The sequence below is a fragment of the Pogona vitticeps genome, chromosome 1 (genome assembly GCF_051106095.1).
Source record: "Pogona vitticeps strain Pit_001003342236 chromosome 1, PviZW2.1, whole genome shotgun sequence".
NCBI classification, from domain to species: domain Eukaryota; kingdom Metazoa; phylum Chordata; class Lepidosauria; order Squamata; family Agamidae; genus Pogona; species Pogona vitticeps.
Window position 1 is genome coordinate 64,824,755 of NC_135783.1, and position 16,349 is coordinate 64,841,103.

The 16,349-nt window shown below is 41.0% G+C and overlaps 1 protein-coding gene across 2 annotated transcripts; it reads left to right on the forward strand.

Annotated features, from left to right (window-relative positions):
* Positions 1–851: 851 nt before the first annotated feature.
* On the forward strand, positions 852–15,797 carry MPC1 (mitochondrial pyruvate carrier 1). Of its 2 annotated transcripts, XM_072994287.2 has the most exons (5): positions 852–1,067; positions 6,888–6,891; positions 9,756–9,852; positions 13,264–13,396; positions 13,550–15,797. In XM_072994287.2, the coding sequence occupies exons 1-5, from the start codon at positions 997–999 to the stop codon at positions 13,566–13,568; spliced, it is 324 nt and encodes a 107-aa protein (XP_072850388.1). In that variant the 5' UTR covers positions 852–996; the 3' UTR covers positions 13,569–15,797. The 2 variants fall into 2 exon arrangements, with proteins under 2 accessions (XP_072850388.1, XP_020664240.3); XM_020808581.3 differs by lacking the exon at positions 852–1,067 and having other exon boundaries at positions 5,041–7,851.
* Positions 15,798–16,349: the final 552 nt, after the last annotated feature.

Here is a 16,349-nt window from a genome sequence, read left to right on the forward strand (position 1 = left end):
CTTTGTGAGTCTCTCTAGTCTAGATCATAAACAATAGAAGCTATTTTAACAACAAATTTTAACTAGCTATTTTTAACAGCCGCTCCCTCTCTGTCCTGATGTTCCCTATTTGTCAAATTAATTAAATGTGATTTAATTACTGTTGATCAGATTTAGCATTTGTTCCGGTACTTTTCCAGCTGCTATTTCACCCTAAGGTCCCCCCGAGCTGAATCCAATACACTGCTTTGGTTCCTCCAACATAACAACAACACATTAAGTCCTAATCCTGACCCTGAACTCCACGCTGAAAAGAGGGTTATCGCCTGGCAGATGCCAAGGGCGGTCTCTTCGCACTTGACAAATCTCAGTCTAGATCCTGTTCTCGATCCTTGCCCTTGAATTAAGAGAACGGCGTCGCCAAGCTCAAGCACAACTGACTGATGAGTGAGAAACGGGTCCGGGGATAAACAAGCTGCAACCGTTTTGACTCCGTACATACTTATCGCCCTTGACTGCCAAAGCCAAAACCATACGAAGGGCAGGGATAGGGGAGATTCACGCCAGGCCATCGCGGCTCACCAATCGGAAACAAGAAGTTGCCCGCGCGCAACCAATCGCGGAGCAGAAAAGTGCTCACCACCTTTACGTAAAGATCACCGCCTACCTCCGGATCGAAATCACCCTTTCCCTTTAAATTTTGCGGCATCATAGCCCTTCCCGCCGGGGGTCCCGCCCCTTTCCTTTTTACGACAACCCTCCTCCTCCTCCTCCTTTCCTGACTCCCGCCCACTGGATTATTATTATTCAGAAAGGGGCGCGGCAGGTTACACCAATGAGCGGCGGCGCTGCTCAGCCGGAAAGCAAAAGCCGGAGCCGGTCGTGAAGAGGCGGCTCGTCGGTTGTGACAGCGGCTTAAAGGGCTTGTCATTGGAAGAGGGAAAGAACGGCGCCGGGAGACCTTGGGGTTTTTTGGTGTTTTCTTCCCCCTCTCCGCCACCACCGTCCTCCTCCGCCATGGCGGCGGCTCTGGCCCGAAAGGCCGCGGACTATGTGCGCAGCAAGGACTTCAGGGATTACCTCATGAGGTAGGAGAGAAGGAAAGAAGGTGACCGCAGAAGGAAGCCCTTCTCGGCCCCCCTCACCCCCCTCTCAGGCCTTCGGGCAGTTACCCGGCCTAGAGAAAAGACGGCATGATACCGATGTCTCTCCTTCCCGAGCTCGGCTCCCTTTGCCTTCAGGGGCAGTCCACCTGCTCGGCGAAGCCAGGGCCCCTTCCCGGAGAGAGCGCGGGTAGGTATGGCTTCAGAGGAGTCGCCTCCCCCCCCCCCCCGCACACCGGCGCCTCTTTTGGCTTCCCGCGGGGGAAGGGGCTGGCGGGCATGAGGCGAAGGCCGCCAGTTTCTGCCTCCTTGGGAATAGGAACGGCTCTCCACTCCGCGCCGGGATTGGGGCGCGCCCGGTCAAGTCTTTGTCGGCTTTGTCCAAAAGGCGCGGTGGGGTCGATCTCGGAGCGGAGGCTCTGTCCCGGTTCATGTGGATGCCCTCCTCGAGGCGGGGGCCTGGGGTGGCAGAAGCCAAAAAGGGCCCAGTTGGGACGTGTCCCGGAAGGGAAGCTGGAGTGGAGTCCGGGCTGCGGGCCCGTCCCTCTTAGCTAGGAGTCGGCTCCATTGAGCCGGACGGGGTTCCTCGTGGATTAAAAACACGCTGTTGAGGATTGCGCTGTCAGTGCCCTTCGTGGCAGGAGAAGGAGAGAAGCCGGAGCGCAGCAGAAGGGAGAAGGCTGGAAAGCGGAGCTCCAGTTCATGGGGGTGGGGTGGGGAGCATTATATTCCGTTATATCGACTGGCCCGTTCATGTGAAGGACCAAGCAAGGTGCCTTTGGCACCAAGGAGGGTAAACCCACGAGGAAGGCTGTCATCTAGAAAGGGACACTCCTCCCTGCATCGGTAGCTGCAGCAAATGAAAGCGTTTCTCCTCAAAATCCATTTAGATACGACTGACTAGAAGAGTCTTCTTTCCCTTAAGAGTTCTGCAACAAAATAAATTCTGCAGGTGCAGGTTCAGTGTTGTAGACAGATAAATTGTACCTGTTGAATGTTGTATTAAGGCTGTACTGACATGGGTTATGTCCTGTTAGTCTCAGTGAAGCATACTTCTGTGCATTGGTTGTTGATACACTACAGCAGATGATATGTAGTGTGGCAGTAAATCAACCTTACAAAGCAATTTTACAAATGAGGACACCTCAAACAAAACAAGTAGAACTTTCAAACTGGACTTCAGATTGGCACCAAATGTTGCATACAGTCTACTCTTGCTCTGTGCCAAATCTGGGAAGGTACTAAGTTACAATTTCTTAAAAGTAAAAATCTCCCCCTATGCAGAAAGAAACAATCCTAAAACATCCTCAGTTTTAAAAATTGAAAAGACCTATTTTCTTAAAGGAGAATGGTCAGCACCACCTGCTTTTTTTATTTTGGAAAGAATCTAGATAATAGAGGCTGAAACATTAATGCAGGAAAAAGGTGTTTCAAAAAAGAAAACCCGTGATTCTGGTATAAACAAAGCATATGTGGAACAGGTTTGTAAGCAAGAATGTTCCAAAGTAGATACATTGTTGGTAATAGAGCCAGAGCCAAAAGACAGGTTTTCTTTAAAGAGTAAAACAAACAAACAAATCAATCCAACATGCTTGCTTTAAAGAAAGTAAAGGAGTGCTAGTCCTCCAGAAAGTGACATTTTGCCATTTATCTCCAGGGAATTAGCACACAATTTTGTAAGGCGTATTCAAACAATTTCTGCATTACAAAATCACAGTGCAGTTGTGCTTGTCCCAGCTCTGGGTGCTTTCAGGCAATTGCTGGGGCAATCTGAACTTTGTCCCTGTCAGTGAGAACCGGTTAGCTGAGTCTAAGGAGAACTTTTAAACTGTTTCCTGGCCAAACAGGTACTGGTGCTGGGAAAAAGTTTCTGTGTTCAGTTGTAAACATCTCCAAAATGATATTTTAAAAAAGAATACAGGACAGTTATTGAGAAGCTCACTCATTTAAGATGTGAAATTACTGTACTGTTTGTCACTTTGTGCCTGGGGATAGTCTTATTTGATATTACCAGTGCTTTAGTGCTGCTGTGTTGCAATACTTACAACCATTCCACCTATCTTGTCAGTATACATTTGCTTGGTAATTTTAAAAAAACTTCTGAAGATTTTATGTGCCATCAAGTCACTTCTGATGTGTGATGAGTGGCTATATGAGTTTGTTGTAGTTGTTTAGTTAAGTCATGTCCGACTTTTCGTGACCCCATGGACCAGAGCATGCCAGGCCCTCCTGTCTTTGCCAGAATTTGGTCAAGTTCATGCTGGTTGCTTTGGTGACATTGTCCAACCATCTCGTCCTCTTCTCCTCTTGCCTTCATATTTTCCCAACATCAGGGTCTTTTCCAGTGAGTCTTCTCTTCTCATGAGATGGCCAAAGTATTGGAGCCTCAGCTTCAGGATCTGTCCTTCTAGTGAGCATTCAGGGTTGATTTCCTTCAGAATGGATAGGTCTGATCTCCTTGCAGTCCAAGGGACTCTCAAGAGTCTCCTCCAGCACCACAATTCAAAAGCATCAATTCTTTGGTGGTCAGCCTTATTTATGGTTCAGCTCTCACTTCCATACATCGCTACTGGAAAAACCATTACTTGGACTATGCGGACCTTTGTCGGCAAGTCTCTGCTTTTTAAGATGCTGTCTAGGTTTGCCATCGCTTTCCTCCCAAGAAGCAAGTGTCTTTATTTTCGTGGTTGCTGTCACCATCTGTAGCGATCATGGAACCCAAGAAAGTAAACTCTTTCACTGCCTCCATATCTTCCCCTTCTATTTGCCAGGAGGTGATGGGACCAGTGGCCAAGATCTTAGTTTTTTTGATGTTGAGCTTCAGACCATTTTTGGCACTCTCCTCTTTCATCCTCATTAAGAGGAACTTTAATTACTCCTCACTTTCTGCCATCAGAGTGGTATCATCTGAGGTCTGAGGTTGTTGATATTTCTACCGGAAATCTTAATTCCGGCTTGGGATTCATCCAGTCCAGCCTTTCACATGATGTATTCTGTATATAAGTTAAATAAACAGGCAGGCATATGCAGCCTTGTCGTACTCCTTTCCCAATTTTGAACCAATCAATTGTTCCATATCCAGTTCTAATTGTTGCTTCCTGTCCCACATATAGAATTCTCAGGAGATAGATAAAGTGGTCAGGCACTCCCAGTTCTTTAAGAACTTGCATAATTTTCTGTGGCCCACAAAGTCAAAGTCTTTTGTGTAGTCAATGAAGCAGAAGTAGATGTTTTTCTGGAACTCTCTGGCTTTCTCCATAATCCAGTGCATGTTAGCAATTTGGTCTCTAGTTCCTCTGTTCCTTTGAAATCCAGCTTGTACTTCTGGGAGTTCTTGGTCCACATATTCCTGAAGCCTTCCTTGTAGGATTTTGAGCATAACCTTGCTAGCATGTGAAATGAATGCAATTGTACGGCAGTTGGGGCATTCTTTGGCACTGCCGTTTTTTGGGATTGGGATGTAGGCAGATCTTTTCCAATCCTCTGGCCACTGCTGAGTTTTCCAAACTTGCTGGCATATTGAGTGTAGCACCTTAACAGTGTCACTTTTTAAGATTTTAAATAGTTCAACTGGAATGTCATCACTTCCACTGGCATTGTTAGCCACTCTTTCTAAAGCCCACTTGACTTCACTCTCCAGGATGTCTGGCTCAAGGTCAGCAACAACACTATCCAGGTTGTCTGGGACATCCAGATCTTTCTGGTATAATTCCTCTGTGTATTCTTGCCACCTCTTCTTGATGTCATCTGCTTCTGAGGTGTCTCCCATTTTTGTCCTTTATCGTGTCCATCTTTGCACAAAATGTTCCTTTAATATCTCCTATTTTCTTGAACAGATCTCTGGTTTTTCTTTCTATTATTTTCCTCTATTTCTTTGCACTGTTCATTTAAGAAGGCCCTCTTGTCTCTTCTTGCTGTTCTTTGGAAGTCACATTCAATTTTCTGTAACTTTCCCTATCACCTTTGCATTTTGTTTCCCTTCTCTTCTCTGCTGTTTGTAAGCCTCATTGGACAGCCACTTTGCTTTCTTGCATTTCCTTTTCTTTGGGATGGTTTTTGTTGCTGCCTCCTGTACAGTGTTACGAGTCTCCATCCATAGTTCTTCAGGCACTGTGTCCACCAAATCTATTTCCTTAAATCTGTTCTTCACTTCCACTGTGTACTCATAAGGGAATTGGTTTAGATTATACCTGGCTAGCCCAGTGGTTTTTCCCACTTTCTTCAGTTTAAGCTTGAGTTTTGCTATAAGAAGCTGATGATCAGAGCCACAGTCAGCTCCAGGTCTTGTTTTTTGCTGACTATATTGAGCTTCTCCATCTTTGACTGCAGAGAATATAATCAATCTGATTTCAGTATTGCCCATCTGGTGATGTTCATGTATAGAGTTGCCCCTTGTGTTGTTGGAAAAGAGTGTTTGAGATGACCAGCTTGTTCTCTTAAAAAAACTTTATTAGCCTTTGCCCTGCTTCATTTTGAACTCCAAGGCCAAACTTCCCTGTTGTTCTTTTTATCTCTTGACTCCCTACTTTAGCATTCTAATCCCCTATAACGAGAACAACATCTTTCTTTGATGTCAGTTCTAGAAGGTGTTGTAAGTCTTCATAGAATTGGTCAGTTTCAGCCTCTTCAGCATTGGTAGTTGGTGCCTAAACTTGGATTACTATGATGTTGAAAGGTCTGCCTTGGATTTGTATTGAAATCATTCTATCATTTTTGAGATTGTATCCCAGTATAGCTTTTCCCACTCTTTTGTTGTCTATGAGGGGTACTCAGTTTCTTCTACGGGATTCTTCGCCATAATAGTAGATATGATAACAGAGGTATAGAAGAGTGAATTTCAGCAAGTGGAGCTTGACATACTCTGCCCTTTTTTGTGGCCACCCTCCTTGCAGTCTTTTGTGGATACAAAAGCACATTCAAACCCATGAACAACCACTTGGAATATAATGGAGTAAAGGTCAGAGAAGGTGTTTAGAATTAAGCATGCCCTAAGATGACAAAGACTGATGTTTTGTAAGATAAACCTACTTAGTGTGTTAGTTTTTCTAAATTTGTAATGTTTTAGTTTTACTAAATTTGTAACGTAAATTTAGTAACTTACATTATTAAATTCCATTCTTAGAAATTCTGTTCTGTTAAATGGGCTATAGCATATACATAAATGTTACATTATTATGAAATGACTTAAATGTCAATTTCCATGGTGATACTGGCTCTTTAGCAATGCTGTGTTTATATTGTGCAAGATAAAAACAGCGTGGACAATAAAGATATATTCTAATCATGTGCAATTGCTGTTTATACCAAGGATTTGAGAAATCGAGTAGGCAAATCATCCATTCAGTATAAAAAGATTCTGCTTCTGCTTCCCATATTCTAGACTGAATTATTTCTCTATTCGCATGTTAATATAGCTTAATTTTTCTTTTTGCAAAATTACTTTTAACCTCTGTTACTAAATTGTAGTAGATGCAAAAGAATTTTACTTTAACATAAATTATATCAAAGGTTTTCCGTTTTTTAAAAAAATCCTTAAGGGTCTTTTAATGTAGGACTATTCACTCTATGTCTTACAATTTCATGATTGAACATATTGAAAAGTGGCTGTACTAATTTCAGTGTATTTGCTGTAAAAAAAACACTTCTAAGGTATATTTACATTTTTGTAGTAGATAGCTAAGTTCGTTTGTAACATTGCTTACATTTGTTCATTTGGATTTGTTTGGGGCTTGCATTGGCTATATCTGTGACTGGATCCAGAAATCTCTTGCATGGGTAGAAAAGCATTTCAACTAGAGTAAGAAGTACAGTGGTGCCTCGCATTGCGACGTTAATTCATTTCGCAAAAATCACTTTTGAACCAAAACATTGCTATGCAATATTAAAAAGCCCATAGAAATGCATTGAAACCTGATTAATGTGTTTCTAGGGGCTTAAAACTCACCGTTCAGCAAAGATCCTCCATAGCGCAACCATTTTCGGTGCCTTTTAAGCGAGGAATCCGTCTCAGAAAACAGCGGGTGGCCATTTTGTTTAACCGGCGGCCATTTTGAAACCGCCAATCAGCTGTGCGAAAATGGTTGCTTTGCGATGATCGGTTCCCAAAGCAGGGAACTGATCATCGCAAAGCGAAATTCCCCCATAGGGAACATCACAAAGCAATTGCTTTTGCGATCGCAAAAAGTTCGTCGCAAAGCGATTTCGTCGCTAAACGGAGTGCTCGCTAAGAGAGGCACCACTGTAATTGTAAAATGTGATCTATTAGTAGACTTAACTAGCTTATAATGTCTACTCTAACAGAGTCCTCAACTTAGTGTGGAACTAGAACTTTACTGACCATAGGTTTGGATCTATCCTGCATTTTTTATTATTTTAAAAATGTGATCAAATATTAGCTGAATTCTACTGATAGAGCACACTTACTTAATATGCTGCAGAAGAGAACTTGTTAAGAATTATAATGATCTCATTTGGTATTATATCCTTTTTTCTCCAGTGAATAAATACTGCATTAAAAACTGTTGCAACTTCAGTATGATTCACCACTAATGCTGTCTGAATCTGAACTGATTTAAAGGGTTTCCTTTAAGTGTGAATATAAATTAATTTTTAGCCATTGCTTTTGAAGAAATACTTTGACTTGTTGTAGAGTATCTGGTGCTACTGATATGCTAACTGAATTTATTTCCTGAAGACACAGTACTCTCTCTTCTTCTCTTTCATGTATCCTCTTGCACGGTGAACAACTATGATTTCTTATAAAAGTACGGTAAGGCACTGTTTCTATTTATTTAAAAAGTCATGAGTAATTATAACATTCTTGCACTAAAAGAAGTTGGTCTTCAGACCTACTGAATTTGCCATCGTTCTTCTTTTCAAGAATGCTAAGCTGTACAATATCATGTTTTTCTGCTCCAATTCTATCACACTCACAACTTTTCTATTTGTTCAACAATTCTTCCCTGGAAGATGTGCACAGATTATTATCTGAGAAGTATATTCGGATAGATTTCCTTCTCATACATTCTCTTTTAAAGGAAGAAAATTCTACATGTTTGGCACTTGCACTTGTCTCTGGAAGTTAGTATCCTTACAGCATACTGTTAATAAAATTGAGGGAAAGGTATTTCATCATTTAAAAGAAACAGTAGTTTCCTGAATCGTTTCGTCTAATTCATATAAAAACAATTTGCCTTATTGTGGAATTAGGGATCCATTGGAATTTAAAATTAGTTCTGCTGAAATTTAGTAAAATTCAACTATTTGAAAATTCAGATAACCAACATATTTGCCTATCTCTATGTTGATTGAACATAATTGTATTGGAGGCTAAGGCACAGGAACCAACCACATTATAATTGGAACAAAATGGGAAACAGCTTTACTGATTACAACTGCTAATGGCCATGGAGGATGGATCTTACAGTGATAGCATCCAGAGTTAACCACAAGGGCTTATGTGTGCTTACTTCTTCTGCCTAGGCATATAAAATGTGCAACATCCCCCAAGTTAGGTGTGCAAATGACCTTTGTACCTGTGCCCACATAAAGGGATTGCTAAGAGAAGGACAGGCAGAGTGGCTGCCTAGGACTCAGCACAGCTCCATAAATACATTTATATTCCACTTAGTGCTCAAGATACATTATGTTCCAAGAAAATGGAGCACTGGTTGTTGTGGGTTTTTCAGGCTTCTTGGCCGTGTTCTGAAAGTGGTTCTTCCTAACGTTTCGCCAGTCTCTGTGGCCGGCATCTTCAGAGGACAGCAAATTGTGCTCTGGAGCACCGTCCAAATCAGCATTAAATGGGGCAGTTTAATGTTATAACTTATTGGATAAGACATTCTCCCTATGCTGGTCGTGCAATGCCAAGATTGTTAAACCAAGAACATATAATTAATTTTAAAATAAAAACTCTCATATACAGTATGCCATCAATACAAACAAGGAATAAAACAATCATATCTCATCTCTACCATGAAATGTATAGATAACTTTAGGCAAGCTACTGTTTTATCTTCAGAATTTCCCACTTCCACATATGCAGTGTGGACACAATACTACTCAGCTGCCATACATTCAGAGGTAGTCCATTTCAGAGAACTTTTGAGTGTTCTGCTTTTTCTCTCTGCCTAGCTGATGTCTAGTACAGATATGTATTATGAAGCATCACCAAATGCCCATCCAAATGTGTACTATAATAGACTAGTGCTGTATGGGGCAGCGTTATGTGGGTTATTACTGTACTTCCCAGATGAACTGGTAAGAAAACTTCTCTCCTTTGATCCACCCGGAAAACTGTTCTCACACCTTGGCCAACCTGATTGGCCACCAGCCAAAACATTGTGAAAAGGCCTGCATCATACTGCAGGGGCCTATAAGAAGGTGAAGCTCTGGCCCAAAATGGTGGCTGCCATGCCACCATCTTTCCACCACTACCAGCAAAATAAATCCTAGCAGGTAAGTCTGAGACTGGTGTATATAAAAGTGCAGAGATAAAAGATGCTTAACACAGTTTTTGCCATCATGTTCTTCTCTTATTGGTGCTTGTAAGAAAGGTGTATTTATCAGGGTGTAGGATGTCGATGATAAAAGCACCACTCTTAGAAATTGTAGTTCAAAATAAGAATCAGCAAAGAAACAAATTTCATTTCTTGCATAATATCTTTATTGCAGCATTTCTGGGGGCCTGTAGCCAACTGGGGACTGCCTATTGCTGCTATGAATGACATGAAGAAATCACCAGAAATCATCAGTGGCCGAATGACATTTGGTAAGTAGTAATGTGACCTAGGGAAGCACTGAGTGGTGCCCACAAACCAAGCTGGTTAGATGTGTGTGCCACATTTAATAATATCTAACCTCTGCTGCATTGGAATAGATATATTATACAACAGGATGGACAGCATTTTGCACCCAAGCTCCAAATAGCTGATTGGCTGTTTATATGAGGAATGCGTGGAGGTTGCTCTTGCCCCATTGTTATATTTGGGTGAGGCAACAAAGTTTAGTAGTACAGTGGTGCCTCGCTTAGCGATCGCTCCGTTGAGCAATGAAATCCCTTAGCGATGGGGTTTTGGCCATCGCCAGAGCGATCGCTTAGCGATGGCCCCTATGGGGAAAAATCGCTTTGCGGTGATTGCGGGGAAGCGATCATGGCAAAGCGACCCTTTTTGCACAGATGATTGGCGGTTCCAAAATGGCCACCGGAAAAACAAAATGGCTGCACGCTGTTTTGCCTCGCTTTAGAGGCACCGAAAATGGCCATCCCTATGGAGGATCTTCGCATAAGGTCAGTTTTTAAGTCCATAGGAACGCATTAAACATGTTTTAATGCGTTTCTATGGGCTTTTTAAAATCGCTTAGCGATTAAATCGCTTAGCAATGTTTTTCCTGGAACGGATTAACGTCTCTAAGCAAGGCACCACTGTAAAAGGATAGCTTTGGCACCCTTGAGAGCTGCACTAAAGCCTTACAAGCTGCCCATGTACACCTTTGATAAGAAGTGTCAAGCCTTGTTGGCATAGGTAAGGATTTAGGTCATATGCAGTGTTCCTTACCACATAGAAACAACGAGATTCCTAATTCTGTGTGCCCAAGTAGGTGGGGAGATATGTATTTCTTGTACAACTTGTTCTTACCAACATGTTAGAACCTTTTTAAAAACAGAGCTGCAGAATATTGTGGTACAAGTATGTTTGCTATTCAAAGAGAAAAATCTCACAGAATAGAGTAGTACAGGTTTAAAGTGTCTATATGATTTTTAGTTTGTCTTACCAACTCTGCTTTGTCACATACCGTAAGAGTGTAGTATCTGTATCTGTTGAAAGAAATTGAGGGACTGTTAAATGATCATGTAACATGGATATATTGATAAAAGATAGACACATGAGAAAATGGCCATGTATTGGCTCCTGACTGGATGTTGAAGGTACCATCTGAAGTACGGGCACTGGACACACCCATATTTTCTTGTTCCTCAAAATGACTGTATTAGAAAACTATATTTGTGTTTTAAAGCCTTTGAAAAAATTATATTTGTTTCTTTGGAGAAGCTGCTTTAAGACTTTATCATAATGTGAATGGTCCCTAAAATGATAAGAAGTCCTTCTTTCACATAACTAAATGACTCTGATGAATAAATGCAATAGACCAGAAATATAGGTGAAAAGTATGTTGACAGTGTGAATGGACTGGTTTTCCAAATATCAAACCTGCATCCCAATAATTTGCTTATGTTTTTATAGTCTATAGCTTTGATGACACTGTCTAACCATCTCGTCCTCTGTTGTCCCCTTCTCCTCTTGCCTTCATATTTTCCCAACATCAGGGTCTTTTCCAGTGAGTCTTCTCTTCTCATGAGATGGCCAAAGTACTGGAGCCTCAGCTTCAGGATCTATCCTTCCAGTGAGCACTCAGGGTTTATTTCCTTCAAAATAGATAAGTTTGTTCTCCCTGCAGTCCAGAGGACTCTCAAGAGTCTCCTCCAGCACCACAATTCAAAAGCATCAATTCTTTGGCAGTCAGCCTTATTTATGGTTCAACTCTCACTTCCATACATCGCTACTGGAAAAACCATTACTTGGACTATGCGGACCTTTGTCGGCAAGTCTCTGCTTTTTAAGATGCTGTCTAGGTTTGCCATCGCTTTCCTCCCAAGAAGCAAGCGTCTTTTAATTTCGTGGTTGCTGTCACCATCTGCAGTGATCATGGAACCCACGAAAGTAAAATCTGTCACTGCCTCCATATTTTCCCCTTCTATTTGCCAGGAGGCGATGGGACCACTGGCCATGATCTTAGTTTGTTGTTGAGCTTCAGACCATTCTTGGCGCTCTCCTCTTTCATCCTCATTAAGAGGTTCTTTAATTCCTCCTCACTTTCTGCCATCAGAGTGGTATCATCTGCATTTCTCAGGGTGTTGATATTTCTACTATCAATCTTAATTCTGGCTTGGGATTCAGTCCAGCCTTTCACATGATGTATTCTGCATATAAGTTAAAGAAGCAGGGAGACAATATACAGTTGTGCCTCGACTTGCGAAACTAATCCATATTGCAACGCCAAAATTTTGTAAGTCAAAGCACCGTTTCCCATAGGAATGCATTGCAAACCATTTAATCCGTTCCGGCCAAGGGGAAAAAATCACCCAAAAAATTAAAGCTGCCCCCACTGCCCTGTGCCTTCCAAAGCCGCCCCCGCTGCCCTCTGCTTCCCGTCCCCGCTGCCTCCTGCAGCAGCGGAAGCAGCGGGGACAGGATGCAGAGGGCAGCAGGGATGGCTTGAAAGCCCAGGAAGCTGGAAGCCACCTGACCTCTGTGCCGGGTGCTGGCTTCCCAGGCTTCCAAAGCACCAGCACCTGGTGCGGCAGTCAGGGCGGTGTTGGAAGCCCGGGAGCCTGAGCCTCGCTTTTCTTAACTATTGGGGCGAAGCACCCACCTCTTCACCACCAATGGTTATTAAATTTAAATTTCCCGCCTTTTTCCCCAGCCTTTTTTCTTTTGTAAGTGGAAGCTTCGGCCGCACTGCTTTCCCAATTTTGAACCAATCAGTTGTTCCATATCCAGTTCTAACTGTTGCTTCCTGTCCCACATATAGATTTCTCAGGAGACAGATAAGATGGCCAGGCACTCCCATTTCTTTGAGAACTTGCCATAGTTTGCTGTGGTTCACACAATCAAAGGCTTTTGCATAGTCAATGAAGCAGAAATAGATGTTCGCAGCCGAGAGTCCTTCGGCTTTGGCCCAACCACTACATTAGTTCTGGAGCTACTTGTACTTCTTCAGTAGCATCTTGGACACCTCCGAGGAGCTCACCTTCCAGTGTCATATCTTTTAGCATTTTGTTTCTGTTCATGGAGTTTTCTTGGCAAAGATACTGGAGTGGCTTGCCAGTTCCTGCTCCAGGTGGATCGCGTTTAGTCAGAACTCTCCACCATGGCCTGTCTGTCTTGGGTGTCCTTGCATGGCATAGCCCACAGCTTCTCTGAATTACTAAAGCCCCTTCACCACAACAAGGCAGCAATCTGTGAAGGTGTGTGCAATACTACTAGTAGTAATTCCACATTGGTGAAACTGGTACAGTTATTTTCCAGTATGAACTGAAGTTGCTTTATAATGTAATAAAGTCATAATCACAGGTCAGGATTTTTGAATCCACTAAATTCTTATTAAATTTGCTTTATAGCACTTTGCTGTTATTCGTTGACCTTCATGAGATTTGCATACAAGGTCCAGCCCAGGAACTGGTTACTGTTTGCTTGTCACTTTACTAATGAGATAGCACAACTTATTCAAGGAGGAAGACTGATCAAATACAAGTAAGTTAGTTTTAAAATCTGACATCACAAGTAAGAAGACAAATTAAATCATATTTCTGTTTGTATTTATAATTCTTGAATGCATACTCTTGATTAATCAGAGACTTTCAATGAATCAACTTCCGTTTTTCCTTTTTTTCTTATTTTTGACAGGATGGAAAAAAAGAACTGATTGTTTATAAAGGGAAAATGAAAAAGGTGCTTCTCTTCAAAGTACAACAAAGGAAGGTCTTTGCCATCCACAGTTGCTCTGACTTGATAGTTTTGCATCAACACCATCTTCATGATCATTGCTAAAATACTCTGTCCAGCAATCATCATCCATCCATCCATTATTTTTTTAGTCTCTCTTCTACAAAGAATTACATAACAGTTTGAAACTGCATCACATATTTTTCTGCCTTATGTGTACTACAACTTTATACTTATGAAATTGTTTATCTTATATATAAATAACTTCTCTGAAAGATATGTTCTCTTAAACGTGCAACAAAGAAGCATTGAATAAATCTGTACAATTTGATACTGGAAATTTAGGGTAACATGGTTACTTGGCTATTAGGTATGTAAATGTACTTGGAAACTGATGTTCTGTCCAAAGTGCATTGGAGTTACTGTGGAATAGTACTTGCATACAAGGTATAAATTCCTGACTGTTTTTATACTTAAAGAGTACAGTGGGCCTCCGTATCAGTAATATAGTGCTGACTGAAAGCAGGTGCTTATTAACTGTTCTCAGGTTTAAACATTTTTGTCTGCTTGCCTTCACATTTAAGCAATTAACCTGAATATTTTTATCATTAAAAGTTGCCCCCACTCGAGAAGCAAGCAAAGGAAGTTCCTAACAATTTACATACTAGTTCAAATAAATAACTTATTCTTTCACAGTTCCATCAAGCATCTAGAGATGGGTCATCCTGTTTGTGCAGATCACCATCTTGGTCTGAAAGATGGGGTGACTTCATGTGTATTAACAGCCACATCATTTGGAACCATTTTTGCCTGTGGGTACTCTGGAAATGTTACACTTATAGGTTGGATGCTCTGTAGCAAAACCACTTTAGTCCTGCATCCGACAATGTGTAGACTATGCTATTTCTGAGAATTGATTTGAATTGATCGATTTGTTGCAACCACTCTAAACGTTGTGGAAATTCACACCAGTGTCATAATTCCACATCAGTTGCCTCTTGGAGATACTGCATAACTTTAAAAGTCAAAAATCACCACCAGATTGGGCAGCAACAATCCCAATTGTGGCAGCCCCAATCTAGCGGGGATTTTGGATTTTTGAAGCTCCCCATCCCATGGCTGTGAAAGGCTTCCCCAGGGCAAAAAGGAGCCTGAGCCTCAGACCTAAAGGGTGGTAGTTAGGAAGCTTTTAATTAGTGTAAATTTAAACTTTCTAGCACCAGATCCAAATTATGCCAGATGCAAAGTTATGCAACAGGATGTTGCACACTGAAGGGTTTCTTATAAAACTTAATTTAACACTAGAAGTCCCCAGAATCATAAATTAAAACTTCTGATCAGAAAGGTCAGAAAGATATTTTTGGTTTAACTTGACAATTCACTTCATTCTTATTACAGCTTCTATGAGTTGTGAAGAACAATGAACAGACTGTATTTAAGAATTTATTTCCATTGGAACAACTTTGGGAAATTAAACTTCCCAGTGGGGAGAAGTTTTAAGGACATTTTAATCAAAAATAAAGGCAATAAAACTATTTGGAGGGAATTTTGTAACGGCAATTGTCTGTAATATGAATAAAAATGCTATCTTGCATGCATAACTGGATTATTTGAAAGTCTAGGAAAGATGGAGATTCCCATATATGAGGTGCATTTCAATTGTAATGATCTTCAGGTTAATATTAATATATTAGTAAAAAGACACTGGAGTTCACTATTTCTACTTATTTTACTAACCTAGACATGGGTTTTATGAAGTTGCTGTAATGATAAGAGTAAACTATGTGTATTTTTAAATGCTGTAATTATGGGCAGTGCTAAAGTGTCATAGAATTGTCGTAGGGTTGGAAGGGACCTTGGAGGTCTTCTAGTCCAACCCCCTGCCCAAGGCAGGAGACCTCATACCATCCTGGACCTCATATTTCACTTTTTCTTCAGCAGCCATGAAAGGGAGAAAAATATGTCCCTGATTATAATTGAAAGGCCTATTATAATTTGTATGCAATCAGAATTTCATATTCATACAGTGACAGCAACTGATTACTTGACATACATAACTTAAATACAGATATCAAAATACAAAATAAAACATGTATTAAACCATTTCACAGAGATACAGTACACTTTGAATACTATTCTGTACAGACATCTTTCTAAAGTAAGGTGGATATGTATATCTGTGCATAAAATGTTGATTTCAAGGCATAAACTATTTTATGTGGTTTTTAATTATTGTTACAGAACTCTTTTTTTGGATGAGCACAAGGTACACATATATGAATGAAAACTACAAACTAGATAGCTTATGAAGTTAATAGCAAGTCAGTGGCAGACTCTTAAGCCTTGAAAGACCAGCACTCTTTTAAATACCTGAGATTATTTTGTAAGAAAAAGAAAAGTATACCTCAACAGACTGCCAAGTCCACATTAAAAAATTAAATTACAAATAGAACAAAAATATTATAACCGTATTATACCAGAGCACTATATGTCAGTAAATTTTAAACCAGAAACAGGCAACATATATGTAACATCCAGACAAAATGCCAGAGTGTTATAATAAAGATAACTTGCCATTGAAAAATGACACCAACTATTCACCATTCATGATATAATGCCGTTGTAAACTAAGGCTAGTATCCTGTTGGAAATGCAGAGCATGAGAGCTCCATTATTCCCCAAGTTATGTCCAGCTAGCAGTTACAGAAACCAGCGATTGGTCCACTGGCAACAGCCTTTTCTACTTACACAAGGGATCACT